At 40.9% G+C, this 22,246-nt stretch overlaps 1 protein-coding gene across 1 annotated transcript; it reads left to right on the forward strand.

The window, feature by feature from the left end:
• Positions 1-137: 137 nt before the first annotated feature.
• Positions 138-12,345, forward strand: snx33 (sorting nexin 33). The gene is made up of 2 exons (XM_088996635.1): positions 138-2,344; positions 10,109-12,345. Exons 1-2 carry the CDS (start codon positions 919-921, stop codon positions 10,360-10,362), a joined length of 1,680 nt encoding a protein of 559 aa, XP_088852761.1. The 5' UTR covers positions 138-918; the 3' UTR covers positions 10,363-12,345.
• Positions 12,346-22,246: the final 9,901 nt, after the last annotated feature.

Consider the following 22,246-nt stretch of genomic DNA (forward strand, 5'->3'; position numbering starts at 1 on the left):
CGTCATTAATTTATCATACGATACATACAGCAAACGGACGTCATTTTGTGTTGTTGTAATGACTCCACGTTTCCACCTAGAGGACGTCATTGAGCCGAAGCATCGCCACTTTTGTTTTTTTTCTTCGGGAAAGAAAGACCGTCTCCTTCCTTGAAAGAGAACAGTCGATCTCGCCTCCAATTGTCTCTGTCTCACGTCATGGAAAGAGTTACTTTGTGTCGGGGCTGTAAGGAAATCGAGCCGCAGAAACAATACCGGCTCGGCTAAAGCGGTTGTTGTGATTTTGAAAAAGAATCGAACGAAGATGCCCAGCAACCTGCTTTCAAGACTCGGGGAGTAAGTTTGTGTCTGAGGGGAAAGAAGAACTCGAATGCGGAACTGCCGCCTCACCATGTACTCGGATACAATCGTTTTTAACCAAAGTTTACATTTTGGAATTATTTACACCCAGGACCGTTTCCAGGATCCGTAATGTGACGAAAGTGCGAGGAGTGGGGAAAAAAACACGAGAGGTTCCGGTTTACTTTTTTGGGGGGATTATTAAATCTCGTTCAAGGAGCTAGTTTGTGAAACCGGTTTTTAAACCGACCTGTTTGTGATACAAAAGTGGAACCATGTGCACGAACGAGGGAATTTGGGTGCATGTAAATGACTAAAGTGGGTGAGGAATATATTTATCAGCATTGTAATTTAAATCAAGCGCAGCCATTAGATCAAGCATCGTCATTACTAAATCAGGCATAGTAAACGATTATCGACTGACTGATGTCACCGTGAGATGAGTTGAAAGATTTATGAAAGCGTCCTAGATGTTTCCACTACTGCCGCTCAGTACCATGATCAAGTAGATCAACATTTTTTAAGGGACCGATTTATTATTATTATTTTGTAACTAGCTCTGAGGTCTATGAGGTCAAGATGTCTGTAAAAGCCAAAGCCTTGTACACCTTTCAAAGTGAAAACAAAGAGGAGATTAGCATCCAGGAGAACGAAGAACTGATCATCTTTGACGAGAACTCGGTGGACGGTTGGTTCCAAGGGGAGAACAGCCAAGGGGAGAGAGGTCTTTTTCCGGCGTCCTACGTGGAAGTCATCCGTACGCGTTCCAACTCCAACGTGACCGACTGCTCCATCAGTCCCGCGGGTTCTTTGGGCAATGACTCCTATTTCCCGCCCCCAACTCCGAACGCCATTTTGAACTCGCAACCGACCTACGATATTGACGATGACGACGACTGGGACGACTGGGACGACAGGTCCACCGTGGTGGAGGACGCCGATATCGGACGCAACCCCGGGGCCAACGGTCATCCGAGTCCACCGTCCAACAACCCTAATGTCCACTACCGCGCCAAACCGCCCATGGAGAGGCAGGATAGCATCTCTAGCGGTAGGAAAGGCAGCATGGTAGGTCGCAATTTGAACCGCTTCTCCAGTTTCGTCCGTTCCGGCGTGGAGGCTTTTGTGTTGGGGGACGTCCCCATGATGGCGAAGATCGCAGAGTCCTACAGCATCGAGATGAGTCCCCAGGGACCCCGATGGAAGGAGTGCCCTCAACCTTTCTCCTGCTCCATCGAAGATCCCACCAAGCAGACCAAATTTAAGGGCATCAAGACGTACATTTCGTACCGCGTGACGCCGAGTCATACGGGACGTCCCGTCTACAGGCGCTACAAGCACTTTGACTGGCTCTACAACCGCCTGTTGCACAAGTTCACCGTGATCTCGGTTCCTCACCTACCCGAGAAGCAGGCCACGGGACGCTTTGAGGAGGACTTCATCGAGAAGCGTCAACGTCGACTGATTCTGTGGATGAACCACATGACCAGCCACCCGGTCTTCTCCCAGTACGAAGGCTTTGAGCACTTCCTGATGTGCGCCGACGACAAGCAATGGAAGCTTGGCAAGAGGCGGGCCGAGAAGGACGAGATGGTGGGGGCGCACTTCATGCTGACCCTTCAGATCCCCAACGAGCATCAGGACCTTCAAGACGTGGAAGAACGCGTGGACACCTTCAAGAACTTTACCAAGAAGATGGACGATAGCGTCCTGCAGCTCACTCACGTCGCCTCGGAACTGGTTCGCAAGCACTTGGGCGGTTTCAGGAAGGAGTTCCAACGACTGGGGAACTCCTTCCAGTCCATCAGTCAGTCGTTCATGCTGGATCCTCCTCACAGCTCCGAGGCCCTCAACAACGCCATATCCCACACCGGTCGGACCTACGAGAACATTGGCGAGCTGTTCGCGGAGCAGCCCAAGTACGACCTCTTCCACATGCTGGACACGTTGTCGCTCTACCAAGGCCTGCTAGCCAACTTCCCAGACATTATTCATCTACAAAAAGGTAATCCAAGTTTGCAACTTCACAAGCTGGTTTCAGAACGAGGGTCTTTTCTGAAGTTCTGGGTGCACCCGCAATAATTGCGCAATCTGGCGTTGAATACAAGTTGAGTTTTCCCTGTTTTACTTCCGGATTGAGTGATTATTAGATAACTCTTAGCTAGCTGGTTAGCTTTCTATCTATTTGAGTTACTTCCGGGTTGAGTGATTAATAGCTCATTCTTAGCTAGCTAGCTAGCTTTCTATCTATTTGAGTTACTTCCGGGTTGAGTGATTATTAGTGCACTCTTAGCTAGCTGGCTAGCTTTCTATCTATTTTGAGTTACTTCCGGGTTGAGTGATTAATAGCTAGCTAGCTAGCTTCCTATCTATTTGAGTTACTTCCGGGCTGAGTGATTATTAGCTATCTACTAGCTAGCTGGCTGAGTGAACGCTGCTGCTGCTCACCCACAGAAAAACTGATCCTGTTACTGTAAAGTGTCCTTGAGAGTTCTGAAAGGCGCCTAGAAATGAAATGTATTATTATTATTATTATTATTATTACTACTACAACTCAACCCCAAAATTCCACTTTCCATCTGCTTCTCTGGGCGGTGGAGTTTAGATGGGATGGAGAGGTCTAATTGCACCGCATTGTTCCCGAATGACGGCCCCGCGTTAGCTTTTCTGATTGTGCAGATGTGATGGCGGTCGCCCCCCCCCCCCCTTTGTCACACTTGCTTCATTGTTGGAGCATCTGGCTCCTTGGAACGAACTGCGTGATATTGTGACACTGTGACGCCATCTCGGATTGTGACCGAGATGGTGAATCCTCTAACTTGTGTGACGGTAAAGTGTCCTTGAAAGTTTTGAAAGGTGCTTAGAAATGACATTTATTATTATTATTATTATTATTTTATTATTTTATTATATTTATGTATTTATTATTATTAATATTATTATTAGTTTATTATATTTATGTATTTATTATTATTATTATTTGTTATTTAGTTTTTTTTTTACTTTTATTATTATTATTTTTTTATTACATTATTACAGTAAAGTCTCGTTATATCGATATTCAAGGGAGTGGGAAAAAATATCGATATAACCGGGACTATCGATATATCCGACCCTGTTTGCATGTAATTTTCTCCGTGCGTGCATAGAAATAGTATCGATATAACCGGGACTATCCATATATCCGATATCGATATAACGAGACTTTACTGTATTTAGTATCTATTCGCTAGCTATTAGCTAGCTAGCTTGCTATCTATTTGAGTTACTTCCAGGTTGACTGAATGCTGGTGCGTGTTGCTGCCGCTGCTCACCCGCAGAAAAACCTATCCTGTGGCTTTAAAGTGTCGTTTTGAAAGGCACCGATGAATGCTGAAATATATTATTATTATTATTATTATGATGATGATGATGATGATGAACAAGTTCTGTTTTTGGAGTTCCAGTCGGAGACTGGAGTTTTTAAAGTTTTAAAGTTAACGTTTTTAAGTTAAAGTACAAATTTTAAAGTTACATTTTTAGTTTTCTTTAGTAAAGTTAATAAAGTATAAAGTAAAGTTTTAAGTTTCTGATTACACTTTTTGCTACCTAGCCATTAGCTAGCCATTAGCTTGTTTTTGGAAGTAACTATAAGATAGTATTTTAACACATTCACTGCCATTCCCGAATTTTTTCCGGTTTTAGTTTTTCTTGCAAGGGGTGCAGATAGAGTGCTGGTCAGACCTCTGGCAATGTTTTTCACTTCCACGAGGGGGCAGCATATGCATTTTGTCCATGTTAGCACTTTGTTCCAGCTTAAAGCGCTATATAAATCACTATGTATGTATTGTATTATGTACATCCGCCCTCATTTCAAGCTCATATAACTCCAAACCCATATCATTTAGGAATTAAATCTTTTTGTCCAATGAAAGAAGAGAGTCTAAGGTTTCTTATGCTGAATTGAATGTTTATGTAGTCCTAAAAGTCAATATTCTGTGAGTCCTGGAATTTGAGTGATAATGACAAAAACCCTGGCATTGGAGTGAACACATTTTTGCACATGTCTGGCAGTGAATGAGTTAAATGTACCTCAGATGTCGTTTTCTTAACAAAACACCAGACCGCCGAGTGGGCGGCTCCCGCTCACCATCAGTTCCTGTCATTACCGTATCCACGGCGACCGCATTGTTTCCCTCCACAGTATAGCGCTACAATAGTGACCAAGCCCCGAAATGTCCTTTTCCTTAATTGTTCTCAGACCAGAGTTATTTACGGCGACACCGTGTTATTGCCGTTCAGCAGGACCCGTTAGCTCCACGGGCGTGCTTGAAGAATGCCCGTAGGACCTTTTCACCTGGACTTACGGAATGATTTTTTTTTTTTTTATGACCCAACGTTTACGTCGCGTTACAAAAAGGAAGTGTTAGACTTGCTAAAAGTTCGCCAAAATAATAGCGTCAATGATTCTTCTTTTTTTTAGCAGCGTCAAAGTATGCCAACAAAAGACTTTTTTTGTCGCTCGTGAAAAATGACAAGCGCTAATAACTCATCGGTGATGATTCACTTTTTTTCCAGACACTTCCTCCGGGTTACGAACCGGTACGATACGCTTCATAAAACGCTCCCTTCACCTGATCCAAAGTTTAGTGGTGCATATTCTTCAGAAAAAAAAACAGGTTAATTAATAAATTGCTATCTATTTACTATCTAGAGAGCTATCTAATGGCTATGTAACTATCAAGCTAGCTTTGTAATAGCTAAATAGCTATCTATATAGCTATCTAATAGATATATAGCTATTTGGCTGGCTATCTAGCTATCTATCTATTGGCTTGCTAGTTCGCTTTCTTTCTATTTGAGTTACTTCCGGGTTGAGTGAATGCTGCCGCGTGTGGCTGTCGCTGCTCACCCGCAGAAAAACTTAACCTGTGACTGTAAAGTGACCTTGAGAGTTTTGAAAGGTGCTTATAAATGAAATGTATTATTATTATTATTATTATTATTACTATTATTATCTAAAATAACCGAAACACACAGGCTGATATTTTTCGTCAAATCGGTGAAAAAACACCAATGAAAATGACTTCAAGTGTCTCAAAACTGCCACAAAATGAGCTCGAAACTGGCGAGATCAAGAAAGTCCCGCCCCCTTCTCCGTGACGTCACGCCAGGATACTCCTTCACAAACTGCCTTGCTCCAGAATCAAAACAATGTCTTCAGAGACTTCAGATTCGGAAAAAGATGCTTTCTTGTTACTCATCCAGTTATGAATATGATTCAAATAGTTGTAAAGAGGAATCAGAAAACCTTTATTCGTCCCACAATGGGGACATTTGCATAAATGTTTGCATAAATGCATAAATGTTTGCAATCGATGAACCATGAACTGATACATTTGTAACCTGGCTAATGAGCTCTTCCTGTGAAGGAGTTTCAAGTCGTAAATTGCTTCGGTGATAAAGAGTTTCCCAAGTCCTAAATTCTGTCCAAGGCCAGATCTTCTAGATGACGATGACAGTTTAACTTACTGTTGACCTCAGATTGACCCCAGGTTGTCTGTGCTTCAATTGTCTATTCGAGTCACAAGTGTTGACTGAGCATATAACAGCATGAAACTTTTAAAGATGCTAACTTTTTATCCTGTCTAATCTCTATCAATGAGTTTAACTGGTCTTGTGGACTGTGCTTATTCCACTTTGTCGACTTTGAAGGTTCAAATTTTGGTTGTGTTTGCTTATTCCTAAATCCGGGCCTCGGCTTTGTCGTCTTCACACGAACTGTCCATTCACATGCTGCAACATTCCTGCACATGTTGGCCCACTGAGCTGCTGATTCACACCGAGGGAGACCACAGATGTCTCCCAGAACTTTTTGTTTTACACCTCCCTCGCCAGAACCGAATACCCTCGAGGCGCTCCAGTACAAAAAGACTTCCCCCGTGACAAAAAAAAAGTTGTTTTTATTTGTACTCTGAGACCAATCTTTGCAAAAACACTCTGAGTCATTGTGTCATGTTAGAACGGAGCCATTGTGACTCAAACACTGTCTCTTTTGTAATAATAATAATAATAATAATAATAATAATAATAATACAATTTTGTGTTTGGGAGTCTTTTACTGAGCGCGTTGCTTGTTCTGTAGCCACAAAGGGACATAAGTCTTCTTGTGCCGGTCCCAAGCCCGGATTAATACAGAGGGTTGTGTCAGGAAGGGCATCCGACGTAAAAGCTTGGCAAAAACAAACATGTGGATCAAAGAATAATAATAATAATCATCATAATCATCATAATAATAACAATAATAATAATAATACATTTCATTTATAAGCGCCTTTCAAAAGTTTAAATATATTTCATCCACAACATTCAAAATGGTGAAAAATGAAACCAGCTTGTCTGTGCTGGAAATCGCTGGCCATACCAGCTAACTGTGTGTTTTTCCTTTCCTAGATGGCTATGTTGCTATTTAGCTAACTACTGTATCTATTAGCTATACAGCTAGCTAGCTATTAGCTATCAGATATCTGTTTGCTAGTTATTTGCTATCTATTCCCGAGATATTAGCTATCTATTGGCTAGGTATTAGCTATCTATTTGCAAGCTAGCTCGCTCGCTTTCTATCTACTTTAATTATTCCAGGTTGAGTGAACGCTGGCGCGTGTAGCTGCCGCTACTCACCCAAAGAAATTTTATCCTGTGACTGTAAAGTGACCTTGAGAGTTTTGAAAGGCACGTATAAATGATTTTTTAATTATTATTATTATTATTTTTATTATTATGACAAAAAGTGAATGTCTGCCATCCTTTTTGATTTGCGAAGGAGACTTTTCCAGTTTTTTTGGGTGACGACTTCCAAATTTCTTGCGGTGAGACTTGTTTTGGAGATTAGCTCACCTGCTTAGTTTAGCTCACGCAGCGGACTGGATGTTTTTTACAACAGTCGAGAGACAGTTTCATGACGTTGTGGTGGCGGGATAGTCTGCAGTGGGGATTATGGGAAAGGGGGGAAGAGGGGGGAGGGCAGAACTGCTTGTCCAAATAGCGGCAAAGCAAACGATGCCGAGCTTTACAGGACGCTTGTTGAAACATGTCAACCGACACCATTTTTTTTGGTTTCCTAACTGACATCAGAAAAACGTTTTACAGCATCTAAAATAGCCAAAACACGCAGGCTGATATTTTTAGTCAAATGCAAAACACCAATAAAAATGACGTAAAGTGTCCCAAAACTATTTCAAAATGAGCTCGGAACTGGGTAGATTCAGAAAGTCCCGCCCCCTTGTTCGTGACCTCACGCCAGGATACTCCTTCACAAACTGCCTTGCTCCAGAATCAAAACAATGGCTTCAGAGAGTTCAGATTGGGAGAAGATGCTTTCTTGTTACTCATCCAGTTATGAAAATGATTCAAATAGTTCTGAAGAGGAAAGCATACATGTTTTCAATCCATTAAAGAAGTCCTTCTGTATCAATTGGAGCCATCTGGACTCCAATGTAACGTCCCAGAAAATGCACAAGATGGCGCTCAAGCTCTGTTGGAAATGGGCTGATTTGTCCGCTGGGAATTTGTTTCAACTTACACCTTCTTTATGCGTGTTACCGCAATTGGCTGTGACACGCAACGATTCACCATGGCGTTATTTATGTCGTTTTCCTTTTAATTTCACCATCAAAACTGTGTTTTCAGACGAAAAAAAAGTACCCAAAATGCATTGTGTGTCGCTTTCTCGGTCAGCGGCGTTCACTCCGTGACGTCACTTAGGGAATCGTCATCTACTCGAAAACATGACTTCCTAAATATTCAGCGCAAGCCTTAAAACGTAAAGCAGCAACAGCCACACGCGCCAGCGTTCACTCAACCCGGAAGTAACTCAAATAGAAAGAAAGCTAGCTAGCTAGCCAATAGATAGATAGATAGATAGCCAGATAGATAGCTATATAGCGATTAGATAGCTAGATAGATAGCTATATAGCTATTAGAAAGCTAGCTAGATAGCTACATAACCATTAGATAGCTAGCCAGGCAGCTAGATAGTAAATAGATAGCAATTTACGAATTAACTCGTTTTTTTTCCTGAAGAATATGCACCACTAAACTTTGGATCAGGTGAAGGGAGCGTTTTATGCGGTGGAATCGTTGTCAAATGCGCTCAGTAGAAGTCATTTGAAGTCATTTTACAAATGATGGACGCTACTTGTCCGGAGGTGTCGGTTGTCCTTTAAGTAAAACACTCCAAACGACAGTATTCTAAACCTTAATACCGGCAGCCATGATGCGCACCCCCCCCCCCCCCCCAATGTGGCAAAGGGAGCATATGAAATGTAGGTCATCTCCACAGTCGCCTCTCTCCGTGCTTTCCCACAAGCTTGCCAGGAATTCCGTTCAAATTCCCGAGCCTTAACGTTGACTTGAAATGTCGTTACCTCGGCGACTGCGGGCACGTCTCGGCTCGTTGGCGATGTGGAGATCCGAAAAAAAAAATGGGGGGGGGTTCAATCGTGGAAAAGTGACGTCACGGACGTCTGGGCTAACGTGGTTACTTACAACTTGTCGTCAGATGTTTGGTCTGCGGCGAGGTAAAAAAATTAGCCTGTTGACCCCCTTTGGGTGCCTCGTTGTTCGGGTTCACAACAGGTAATTGTGATTTGATGAGCAATAAATAAAACAGGAGACATTGGGGATATTTTATTTTATGAGCTCACCGTAGACTACTTTATCATCTATAAAACCCGAAGCTCGCATCGTGAACGTTTGTGACAAAATAAAAAGACAACATTTCCTGCATTTTTGTCTTGCGGTAAAAAAAGTCAGTGTCAGTTGCTTTCAGAAGCAATATTTTTGGGTTTTCATATCTTCAACATGGACTGAGATAGAAGAGAACAAAGTGAAATGGAGAATTTCCGCTAGCTAGCTACTACAGTATTTCCGCTAGCTAGCTACAGTATGTCCAATCCGAAAATACATTTCCGCTAACTAGCTGCAGTATTTCCACTAGCTACAGTATGTCTACATTTCTGTAGCTGGCTACAGTCCAAACCAAAAAAAATACATTTAACTAGCTGCAGTATTTCCACTAGCTAGCTACAGTAGGTCCAAACCAAAAATACATTTAGCTAGCTAATAGCTAGCTAATAGATAGCTAATAGCTTGCGAATAGATAGCGAATATATAGCTAATAGCTAGCGAATAGATAGCTAATACCTAGAGAATAGATAGAGAATAGGTAGCTAATACCTAGCGAATAGATAGCTAATGAATAGATAGCTAATACCTGGCGAATATATATCTAATACCTCGTGAATAGATAGCTAATACCTAGCGAATAGATATAATAGCTCGCTTGCTATATAGCTAATAGATACAGTAGCTAGCTAAATAGCTAGATGATGATAATAATAATAGATTTCATTTATAAGCATGTTTCCAAACTCTCAAGGTCACTTTACAGTCACAGCGTAAGTTTTCTGTGGGTAAGCAGCGGCAGCCACATGCGCCAGCGTTCACTCAACCTGGAATAACTCAAATAGATAGAAAGTTAGCTAGCTGGCTAACAGATAACTAATATATAGCGAGCTAGCTAGCTAGATAGCTAATAGATAGCTTATAGATAGCCAGCTAGGAGAGGAAAACACAGTTAGCTGTTATGGCTAGCGATTTCCACGCTGGTTTCACTTTTCACCATTTTGAATATTGTGGATCAAATATGTTTAAACTTATCACATTTTAATAGTTAAAAATAAAAAAGAATACCATTAATCTTTGTTGTTGTTTTTGTTGTGATGGTCAGGTGCCTTCGCCAAGGTGAAAGAAAGCCAGCGGATGAGCGATGAGGGTAAAATGGACCAAGACGAGGCCGACGGCATTCGGAAGCGCTGCCGGACGGTCGGCTTCGCGCTGCAGGCCGAGATGAACCACTTCCACCGACAACGCGAGGTGGACTTTAAAGACATGATGCAGGCGTACCTCAGGGAGCAGATCGCCTTCTACCAGCGCGTCGTACAACAACTGGAGCGCACGCTACGCATGTACGAATGTCTTTAAGGACAAACTTGGACAGACTTGACTTCACATCACGGACGTGGCCGCATCTTGTTTATTTGACATCTTTTAAAGGACAACCGACACCATTTTTTTGTTTCCTAACTGACATCAGAAAAACGTTTTATAGCATCTCAAATACCCAACACACGCAGGCTGATATTTTTAGTCAAATGCAAAACACCAATCAAAATGACTATTATTATTATTATTATTATTATCTAAAATGACCAAAACACACAGGCTGATATTTTTAGTCAAATTTGTCAAAAAAACACAAATAAAAATGACTTCAAGTGTCCCAAAACTGCCACAAAATGAGCTCGGAACTGGGTAGATTCAGAAAGTCCCACCGCCAGTTCGTGACGTCACGCCAGGATACTCTTTCACAAACTGCCTTGCTCCAGAATCAAAACAATGGCTTCAGAAATTTCAGATTTGGAGAAGATCCTTTCTTGTTACTCATCCAGTTATGAATATGATTCAAATAGAGGTAACATCCGACTTACGGCCGAGTTCCATTTGGTCGTAAGTCGAAAATGGTCGTAAGTCGAAATGGTGGTCAATCGAAATATTGAATAGAGACTCTGAGGCTAAATGACTCGCAAACTCCCCCTCTTAAAATGTTAAAAATAGGATCTGGAGGTCGTGGTCGTAAGTATGGGTGGTCGTAAGTATGGGTGGTCGTAAGTCGAGATGGTCCCAATCTGCGGACCGGTACCGGCCCACGGACCGGGGATTGGGGACCGACACCTCCGGACAAGTTGCCTGTGAGCCAAAATGGCACTTTTTTGTTTGGATGATTGTTATTGTGACTCGTGTGTGTTTGTGAAAACACACACGAGTTCCCATTCCCAAAAGTACCAGATTCAGCATTCTCAAACAAACACATTTGTGAGTTCAAATGTTGCCTTGTACATGTTTTTTTCTTCCGTTGATTTGTTATTTTTGTTTATTGACGTCTCTGTGGCATTTTTGTCCCACCAGTCTGAATTTTCCGACCTTTTTCTTTTTGCTTTCCTCTCTCTGTGGCAGGGCTCATGTTTCTCTCTGCTTTTGTAATTGAAGCTGTCCTTCGTGTCTGTGAGGAAAACGTGCAGGCTGCAGGAAATGGTTTAGCACGTGAAAATCCCCCTTCAAAATAAAATGAGGTTTCACGCTTGCGGTGAAACTTTGGGAAAAAAAAATATTTGTAGATTTTACAGGATGTCCCCCCAAAAAAATGCGGAATTGTTCCTCACTCGGTTCATTCAAGGGAAGGCGACGGAAAGCTTTAAAAAAAAACATAAATAATTAATGGTGGTCTGAATTTGTCATCTTTTATCAACAAGCTTGCTTTCAGTCCATCGGTGGCCAAAATCGGGGCAAGTACCTACCTACCTACAACCTACCTACCGCCCTATATCTATCTATCTATATCTATCTATCTATCTATCTATCTATCTATCTATCTATCTATCTATCTATCTATCTATCTATCTATCTATCTATCTATCTATCTATCTATCTATCTATCTATCTATCTATCTATCTATACCTACGTAGCTCTCTCTACTCTCTCCCTACCTACCTACCTATAGCTGCCTACTTACCTACCTACCTTTCTCTTTCTCTCTCTACTCTCTCTACCTACCTACCTACCTACCTACCGACCTACCTATGTACCTACCTATCTACCTACCTCCCTCTCTCTCTCTCCCTATCTAGCTACCTACCTAGCTAGCTACTGATCTACCTAGCTAGCTATCTATCTAGCTAGCTTTCTACCAAGCTATCTACCTAGCTAGCTATTAAGCTATATCCATCCACCTATGACAATTGAACTTTTACACTATGAGGTCACCGCGTTCACCACTTGAGAACCGACCCAGATATGATTATTCCGTGTACTGAACCGTCTTAAACGACAGCAGAGATCAAATCTTTTTTCCAGGCCCAAATATTTCAAACAACACACACCGAAAGAAAACATTTTCTTCTAAACAACTTGACTGTTTTTTGTGTGTGTTTTTTTTTTCGAAAAACTGCACAGAACATTTTGTCATGGAGAAAACTTGGCAAGCTGTACAAGCGGTGAGGAGTGAAATCCTGTTCGCATCAGTCTTACATTCTTTTCACCGGTCAGGATACAAAACACAATGCTCTCTTAAAAAACACAGATATATATTTATATATAATATACTGTATTTAAAAAAAAAAAAACGCTGAATGGATGTATATAGCCGCATACGTTTGGACACTTGAGGTGGTCCGCAGACGTTTTTTGCATTCTTAGTCAGTGCTCCCATGTCTGACCGAGTCCTTCCGAAGGGGAAAAAGTGTCTGATTGCCTCCTGGCAGCGACGCCGCCTGGTAAAATCATTACAGCGGCTCTCAGAAGTGGCAGCGCATACAGTGATACCTTAGCTTACGAACTTAATTCGTTCCCAAACAGTGTGTCAGGCGAAAAGTGTGTATCCCAAAAAATAATTTCCCATAGGAAACCATTAAAATGAGAATAATCCGTTCCCAGGTCCCCATAAAACGTAATTTTCTAAGCCTTAAAACTACACAAAATATACCTTATTTTACGTATAATAAATGTGCTATGGTATTATAACGAAAGAAATAAACTGGACTGTATAATAAAGTTGTTTTATTGACCTTTATGATGGTCGTTAATGGCTTGATGGAATGGAGTGGCCAGTTTCATCAGCATGAAACACTTGATGAGGAACGTAGCCTTCTTTCACCATCTTGAGAAATGATCCCTTGCAAGTACTTTCTCTGCCATCATTTTACCTTGTTCCTCATCAATTGTATTCTGTTTATCTGGGTTGATAGCTTTTTGCATCTAGTGTACAGATAGCTTGTGTGGGTTATTTGTGGAGCCTGATTGATGGGATATTTTAACCTTGCAGTGTACACTCTGCCTTTGAACTATCAAAGTTGAAACAAGTCCAAGTTTCACTGTTTGCTATCCATTTTCTCACTCTCTGTCGTCTGCCTGTCTCTTTAATGTTTAAACCACCTCCCCTCACTGCTGCGTTCTTGACCAATCACGTGGCTTTAGCCGAAGACTGGGGGCGGGGAATAGAGGACAAAAACAGTCAGCTGCCATTTTCTTGTTAGGAGAACAGGCTTGTTCGCGAAGGACACATCACTCATTGTGGCAGCCTCGTGTGTATCCCGAAAAATAGTTCGTAGGCCAAGGTCAAATTTTCATAAATTTAACGTTCATAAACCAAAAGGATCGTAAGCCAAGGGGTTCGTAAACCGAGGTATCACTGTATTTGTATTACAAAAACAAAATCAAAAGGATCCAATAGAAAAATGATTAACCTTTTCTAGCACTGTGAATTTTTTGCATTAGGGCCAAGTTGGATCGTGCCGCACCAGATCCAGTCGGAAGCCAATCAGAATTTCCTAAATCTATTCAAGACCCAAACCAGTCAACGACTTATTTGTTGACCAATAGTATCATCGAATATATTGACTGACAGCCATTGTTAGAGCATAGCTCTGCCCCATTCAACCAAATGGTAACAATTGGCCAGTTTGAAACGCGGCCTTGGCAACCTCACGGACACACTCAGAGCAAATAACTTGAAGCATTTTTGGCCTTTGCCGACTCCTTCCAGATGTTCTTTAAATGGACACGGTAACCAGAAGAGGGGAAAAAAAGGTCAATTTGAAGCCAACCAAGAGCAGCGTTCGGGTCCTTTTTGACGTCAATGACAAGATGCAAACAAGCCTCTTTGGCCGAGCTGTTCTTTGCTGTTTTTATAAACTTCTCCATCACGACAATGTCAATCGTACGACTTGTGATCAGAATGAATCTCACAAAATATTTTGTATTCAATACAAAGTTGTGCATCTATTTTGGCAATCATCAGTTATGTTCAGGAGGACTGGGGCGGTGCCCCCTACACATCTATCCGATTTATATATATATATATATATATATATATATATATATATATATATATATATATATATATATATATATATATATATATATATATATATATATATATATACCCTAATACTAACCCCTAATCTCAACTTTAACCCTAAAACTAACTCTAACCATAACTAACACCTATCTCAACCCTAACCGTAACCCAAACCCTAACACTAACCCGAACTCTAATCCTCACCGTAAATCTAACCTTAACCCCTTAACCCTAACCCCAAACCCTTACCCCCTAATCCTGAACCGTAACCCCGAACCCTCACCCCTAACCCTAAAAACTTTCCAAAACGTTCCAAAACTGTCCAAAATATTCCAAAACTTTCCAAACCTTAGCATTAACCTTAACATCAACCTTAACCCTAACTCCTAACCCCGAACTCTCACCCCTAAACCTAACATACTCTCCAAAACTTTCCAAACCTTAACCTTAATATCAACCCTAACTCCTAACCCCTAACACTAACCCCTATTCCTAAACCCTAACCGTAACCATAACTAAAATTTATCCCAACTGCAACCGTAAACCTAACCGTAACCCTAACCCTAAATCTAACGCAAATCCTAACACTAACCCTAACTCTAATCCTCACCGTAAATCTAACCCTACCTAACCCCTTAGCCCTGACCCTGACCCCAAACCCTTACCCCCTCATCCTGAATCGTAACCCCGAACCCTCACCTCTAACCCTAACAAACTTTTCAAAACTTTTCAAAACTTTTCAAAACTTTTCAAAAAATTCCAAAACTTTCCAGAACTTTCAAAAACTTTCAAAAACTTTCCGAAACTTTCAAAAACTTTGAAAAACTTTCCAAAACTTTACAGAACTTTGAAAAACTTTCCAAAACTCTCTGAAACTTTCAAAAACTTTCCAAAACGTTCCAAAACTTTCCAAACCTTAGCATTAACCTTAACATCAACCTTAACCCTAACTCCTAACCACTAACACTAACCCCTATTCCTTAACCTTAACACAAATCCCTCAGCCTAAACCAAACACTAACCCCCTAACCACCTCACGCCCTAACCCCCTAACATCTAACTCTCTGACCCCTTAACTCTAACCGCGAAACTTTCCAAAACTTTCCAAACCTTAACCTTAATATCAACCTTAACCCTAACCCCTAAAACTAACCCCTATTCCTTAACCCTGACAATAACCAAAACTCTAAAACGTATCCCAACCGTAACCGGATGCATAACCCAACCCTCACCCTAACCCTAACCCTAACCCCTAACCCTATCTCTAACCCCCGAACCCTCACCGTAAATCTAAGCCTAACCCTAACCCCTGACCCTAACCCCTGACCCTAACCCGCTAACCCAGACATGGGCAAACTACGCATTGTAATGAGTCAACTCCCAAATAATCTTTCATCCTAATTTTTCTTGCTCTTGCTTTTTTTGTATATCGAGGCATTTATTTTGAATAATGACTGTTTTTATTTGTTAATAGACAGCCAAGTAACTCGGATAGTAAGCTAGCGAGCTAATAGATAGCTAACAGATAGCTAGCCAGGCCTTCAGTCAACCCGGAAGTAACTCAGATAGAAAGCTTGCTAGCTAATAGATAGCTAAGTAACTTGGATAGAAAGCTAGCTTGCTAATAGATAGCTAACAGATAGCTAGCCTGGCCTTCAGTCAACCCGAAAGTAACTCAAATAGAAAGCTAGCTAGCTAATAAATAGCTAATAGATTGCCAGCTAGGCCTTCACTCCACCTGGAAAAAAAATGAAATGGAGACAAGTTCGTCAACTGAGGTATGTATCACTGTATTATTTTTCTGATTTTTTTTCCGTTGACTTCCCCTTTTCTGTACAGTACTGTCGTTATGCTAGCAGAGTCGTTTTTTTGCTCATTTGCGAGACTTTTACTCGAGTGTCTGCCAGCTTGCTGTCATTACCACGGAAACGCATCCTGCATTTCGAGGGTGGTGTAAACAACATTCCACCGTTCGTTATTATCTCTCTTTAGGAGGAAAGCGATTGGGCTCTTTTCCTGCAATTTCTCAAAAAGAGCCGCCATTGCAACAAAATCGGTTCGGTGGAGAGTTTTGAAAGACGCTTAGAAATGAAATGTATGATTATTATTATATATACGCATATTGTACACACGCCAGCGTTCACTCAACCCGGAAGGAACTCAAATAGATAGAAAGCTAGCTAGCTAATAGAATGCTATATAGCTAATAGATAGCTAGCTAACTAGATAGCTAACATGTTTCCTGACTCAAATAGCTAGCTAGCTATATTGCTAATAGTTAGCTCTCTAGCTAGCTAGAGAGCTAATATAGCTAGCTAGCTAGCAAGATACATATACAGTATACAACTCGTTTTTTTGTCTAAAGCTGATCATTCGACAAATATTTCAAGTAACTAGAACCTGTCCAAGGATTTGACGCCTAGCTATAGCGAAGCTATCTGTTTTCCATTCCATCTTCTCAAATAGCTAGCTAGCTAGCTATATTGCTAATAACTAGCTCTCTAGCTAGCTAGAGAGCTAATAGATAGCTTGCTAGCAAAATAGATATACAGTATACAAGTGACCTTGAGAGTTTTGAAAGGCGCTTAGAAATGAAATGTATGATGATTATTATACAGACACAGCATTCACTCAACCCGCAAGGAGCTAGCTAGCTAGCTAGTTAATAGAATGCTAGGTAGCTAATAGATAGATAGCTAACTAGATAGCTAACATGTATCCTGACTCAAATAGCTTGCTCGCTAGCTATATTGCTAATAGCTAGCTCCCTAGCTAGCTACATAGCTAATAGCTAGCTAGCAAGATAAGATATACGGTATACAAGTGACCTTGACAGTTTTGAAAGGCGCTTAGAATTGAAATGTATTAGTATTATTCTATTGTTTTTTTTGTTTTTTTTTCCCCCTTTCTCTGGTCTGTGACTGTATTTCGGGAACTCGCAATGAAAAAACAGCCATGATGAAAAGCAGCGAAGGCCTGCGAATTTCCCCAAGGACCCTTCGTCTTAAAATAACTTGCCATGTCGGCATTTTTGTGGGTATGAAAGCCTCATCACGCCCCCGTTGCTTGACATCTAGGACCACCTCAGCTACTTCCTGCGTTCACATGACGGCGTGATTCTTCTGCATGTCCAACATCAACATGCAGAAGTGACGCACGCGTATGTTCTCCTGACGCAACGTTTTTCTCTGTTGGTTACAGACAAAGATGCAACTAATCAGCAACATGCAGAAAATGATGACAACCCCGCAAAGAATGTTCGGAGATGAGGTGACGGGGGTCCCGCCCTGGTTGATGTCAGTCTTTCGGAATGGGGAATAAACGATGGTCGAAACAGAAACGAGGTCCATTAGTGCCTGCATTGTTCTCGAACAATGGCGGCAGATCTCCAAACCTGAAATTTTGTTGAAACGTGGAAACGAGGAAATTTTGGTGATTTTTAAGAAGGCTTAAAGGACACCCGACACCATTTTTTTCGTTTCCTAAATGACATCAGAAAAACGTTTTATAGTATCTAAAATAGCCAAAACACGCAGGCTGATATTTTTAGTCAAATGTAAAACAGCAATAAAAATGACTTCAAGTGTCCCAACAGTTCCACAAAATGAGCTTGTAACTGGGCAGATTGAGAAAGTCCCGCCCCCTTGTTCGTGATGTCACACCAGGACGTCTTGCCTTGCTCCAGAATCAAAACAATGGCTTCAGATTAGGAGAAGATGCTTTTTTGTTACTCATCCAGTTATGAATATGTTTCAAATAGTTGTGAAGAGGAAAGTATAAATGTTTGGAATCGATTAAAGAAGTCCTTCCCTATCATTTTGAGGCATCTGGACTCCAATGTAGTGCCCAGGAAATGCACAAGATGGCGCCCAAGCTCCCTTGGAAATGTGCTGATTTGTCCGCTGGGAATTTGTGTCAACTAGTATCAAATAGTAGTCTTGGTGCAACACACAACGATTCACCATTGCGTTATTTCTGTAGTTCTCCTTCTAATTTTGCCATCAACACAGATCAAAACGATGTTTTCAGACCAAACAAAGTTCCTGACGTGATGTCACCAAATCAAAAACAATACTTTCTGAATATTCAGCGCGAGTCTTAAAACTTGAAATATAGCTTTAATATGCGCTGGAATCTTTGTAAAATACGCCCAGTAGAATTCATTTGAAGTGATTTCACAAATTATGGACGCAACTTGTCCGAAGGTGTCGGTTAACCTTTAAATGATTAGAATTATTTGAATCAGATGCGGTGGACGAAAATGGCTGGATAGGATCTTTTAAAACTCTCAATATCACTTTACAGTCGCATGATAATTTTTTTTGTGGGCGAGCAGCGGCAGCCACATGCGCCAGGGTTCACTCAACCTGGACGTAACTCAAATCGATAGAAAGCTAGCTAGCTAGTGAATACATAGCTAATAGATAGCCAATAGATCGCCAATAGATAGCAAGAGTTAGCAAGATAGCTAATATATGGCAATATAGCTAACATATAGCTGATTGATAGCTTACAGATAGCTAATAGATAGCAAACAGATAGCAAGCTAGGTAGCTAGCCAAATAGCCTGAAAGATAGCTAGCTAGATAGCCAGCCAAAAGAAAAAACACAAACAAAACAGCATCCATTTTGTGTCAACAGCCTTTTTTTGCTAATAATCAGGCTGGAAAGAGCTAGCATCACATGCTACTTACTGTCCTCTCCTAATGTACAACTGAAAACGATTATTAAAAAAAATGTATTTATTTATTTTAATGTAACAAAAAAGACTGTAGTGGGCTCTTTTTTAATTATTTATTTAATTTGTTTCAAAACAACTTCTTGTGGTTTTCTTTGTTTAACTCCCCCATTTTGAGGAAACGCGTATTTATCCTCCTGGCATCTCAAGAATGACTCCGCCTCTTCCCAGTCTGGAATGTTTTCCCGTTTTTATTTATTTTTTAAAGACTGGAAGTATTATTTTGCTCCAAATTTGCTTACGCAAGAAGACGTCAGCCAGAGACATGAAAGAATTGCGTTTGCTTTCAGAATGGGGGCATCTGGAGGGAAGGAACATCATGTCAGTCAGCGTTCACAAATAAAGGGAAACATTTCCTTTTATTTTTCTTTTCTTTTGACTGTTTACAACCACGGACAGGCAAACTCAACCCTTGCTGGCTGTTTACTCCCAGCCAGAATATTTCACGACATTTTAAAAAACAAACTAAAGCTTCTCAGCACTGTTTCGTAATTACGCCTGCTACGCACTCGTGATGTGTCGTTCGCGAACGAAAGGACTCTTAGAACCGTCTCTTTGAAGTGAACGACTGGAGCTAACTTTTAAATTGGAGCCGTTATAGGAGCCAATTCCGAAATCATTTCGGGTAAAGTCGCACGTGATTGGTCTAATCCGTGGTAGAACACACACACGCACACATACACACACACACACACACGCGCGCGCGCGCACTCGCGAACACACGCTGGAATCTACATAAAGTCACATACATTTTTAAAATGATATCGTGTATTGTATTTTTTTGGTAGTAAATTAATTTAAGCAACAAAAAAAAAAGAAAAACTGAGGATGTTGTATGTTTTTTTTTACATTAGTAATTCATTTTACATTTTACGCCAAATTATGTTCGCAACAAACAACCTGAGGATGCATCTGGGAGCCGAAGGAGTCGTTTTTTTTTTTTTTGGTGAGCTGAGCCAAAAGAACCGGCTCTTTAAAAAGAGCTGGAATTCTCATCACTACTCCGCATTTCTTAACGTTTGAGATTTTGATCTGCACTTTCGACACTGGTGTCCTATTTTCCAAAAACCTGACGAATATGCGAGTGAATGAACGACTGCAAGTTCTGCGTAAGGTAAGAACGTGACATGTGGGAAGTTATTTCATAAGATATGATATCCATATTTTGCGTTTTAACTGTGTATAAAACGCAAATTAAATGTGGCGTAAAATGTAAAAAACAGGCGTAAAATGATGAATTTGCCGTTTCGTCATAGAGCAACAAAACAAATATAAAGGTAAAAAATAACATTACGTCGACGTCACTTGCGTAAAAGTGGCGACGTGAAGACGTAGGCACGCAGCGTGCGCGGTTCGGTTTGTGAAGCGGGTCAATCCGGACGCGCACGTTCGAATCGACTGGAATGTCGTTCTTTCTTTTTCACATCGTTTGCCTATATTGATGAGAAGGTTTCTTCAGCCGTCATCTGTACAAATGTGAAGGTTTCGGAAACCTTCTCATCGATGGACCACTCCTGTACGACTGAGAGGTTACACAGACGTTTGCCTATATTGTAACTCACTGCCACCCGGTGGTCAAATCTATGTATTGCATCTGTAATGACTTAAAAATACAGTATGCGACTACTGCTTTCTCAATTTAATATCATTTTGACTGCTACAAAAATTAAATATGAATGAAGGCAATTTTTAACAGATTGTAACGATTTAAAAATTAATGAATTACCCTTATGGTAGCGACATAAAACATAATTGTAACAAAGGGGAAATAAACCACACTGATGGTTGTATCTCTTTTAAAGTTAGCTTGCTAGCTAATAGATAACCAATAGATAGCTAATAGATAGAAATAGCTAACTAGATAGATTAATAGATATAGCGGAATTATTTACACAAAAAAGGCATAAAATGTGTGGGGGATCCAGGGGAGGGGGAAGTGAGAAAAATGTAAAGACAAAGCTTTCCCAAGAAATACAGAGTGTCCTTGAACACATCACTCCCTGAGCTTTGTGCCAATTATATAAAAAAACGTTATGATTTAAGACGTCAAGATATATTTAAGTACAGTACATCATTAAAAAAAAGTTTTTAATGCTAGACAAAGGTAACAAAAGCCACAAAAAAGCCTTGTTCAGTGAAGAACAAATGTCGAGTTCAACCGTGGGGAACCTTTTTTCTCCCCATTCAAGGGTTGTAATCAGACAAATTTCAAAATACAACCGCCCCATTTTCATTCAAATATATCATCAGCATAATTATGCGTCTTAAATATGATGGGATTTCACAACATTCCATTTTTGTGGGGACCAATGGTCAAGTTCCCGGAAAGCCTGTAAAGTCTTCAAAGGTCACACACAAGCACATAAAAAATCGTACATCTTATGATGTTACTATATTTAGCTTATATACAGGATGGAATGTTTTGAACCCGCGACAATGCATTGCAATCACTTCCTGCGACAAGTAGCTCCTGTGGAATTCCAAATTAAATCTTTGGAGCATTTTTTTGCATCAAACGTCCTGTGCCGCTTTGTGCTAGCAGTCCACTGGGGTGAAGGTGGTTATATTTAGTCGCACCACCCCCCAAAAAAACGATATGCTGCTGAAATGCTATGAGTGATGAAGATAAACTGCATTTCGCCCTGAGAAACATAAAAAAAAAACTAACTACAAAGCACAGAATAGGCAAAAGGCAGTTTGAAATCCTCTGGAGGACAACACAACACGTACATTTGTAGTTCAGTTAGTACACAGGTGTCCAATCAAGGCCTGGGGGCCAAATCTGGCGCACCACATCATTTTATTCGTCCCGCGAAAGCAAATTTAACTTGTGAAATTCAATGCTCATTTATCGAGCGAGCTAACTCACTTGCTAGTTAGCGAGCGAGCTAGCTAGCGAACGAGTTACCTATCAAACGAGCTAGCTAGCGAACGAGCTAGATAGCTCTATTTCTATTCAGCGAGTTGGCTAATCCATTCGATCACAGGTGTCCAAGTCAAGGCCCGGGGGCTAAATCTGGCCCACCACATCATTACATCATTATTCGGCCCGCAAAAGCGAATCTAACTTGTGAAATTCCATGCTCATTTATCGAGCTAACTAGCTCACTCGCTAGCTAGCGAACGAGCTAGCTAGAAAATGAGCTACCTAGCTCACTCACTAACTAGCGAACGAGCAAGCTAGTGAACGTGGGTCATTTAGTACCGGGCTGCA

This window comes from Hippocampus bargibanti, linkage group LG05 (assembly GCF_051943395.1).
Source record: "Hippocampus bargibanti isolate YZ-2025 linkage group LG05, ASM5194339v1, whole genome shotgun sequence".
NCBI classification, from domain to species: domain Eukaryota; kingdom Metazoa; phylum Chordata; class Actinopteri; order Syngnathiformes; family Syngnathidae; genus Hippocampus; species Hippocampus bargibanti.

Excerpts from the sequence above, each read along its gene's own strand:
- snx33 (XM_088996635.1), top strand. The coding sequence starts at position 919 with ATGTCTGTAAAAGCCAAAGCCTTGTACACCTTTCAAAGTGAAAACAAA. Across the intron at positions 2,345-10,108 it reads CATTATTCATCTACAAAAAG|GTGCCTTCGCCAAGGTGAAA; the intron begins GTAATCCAAGTT and ends TGTGATGGTCAG.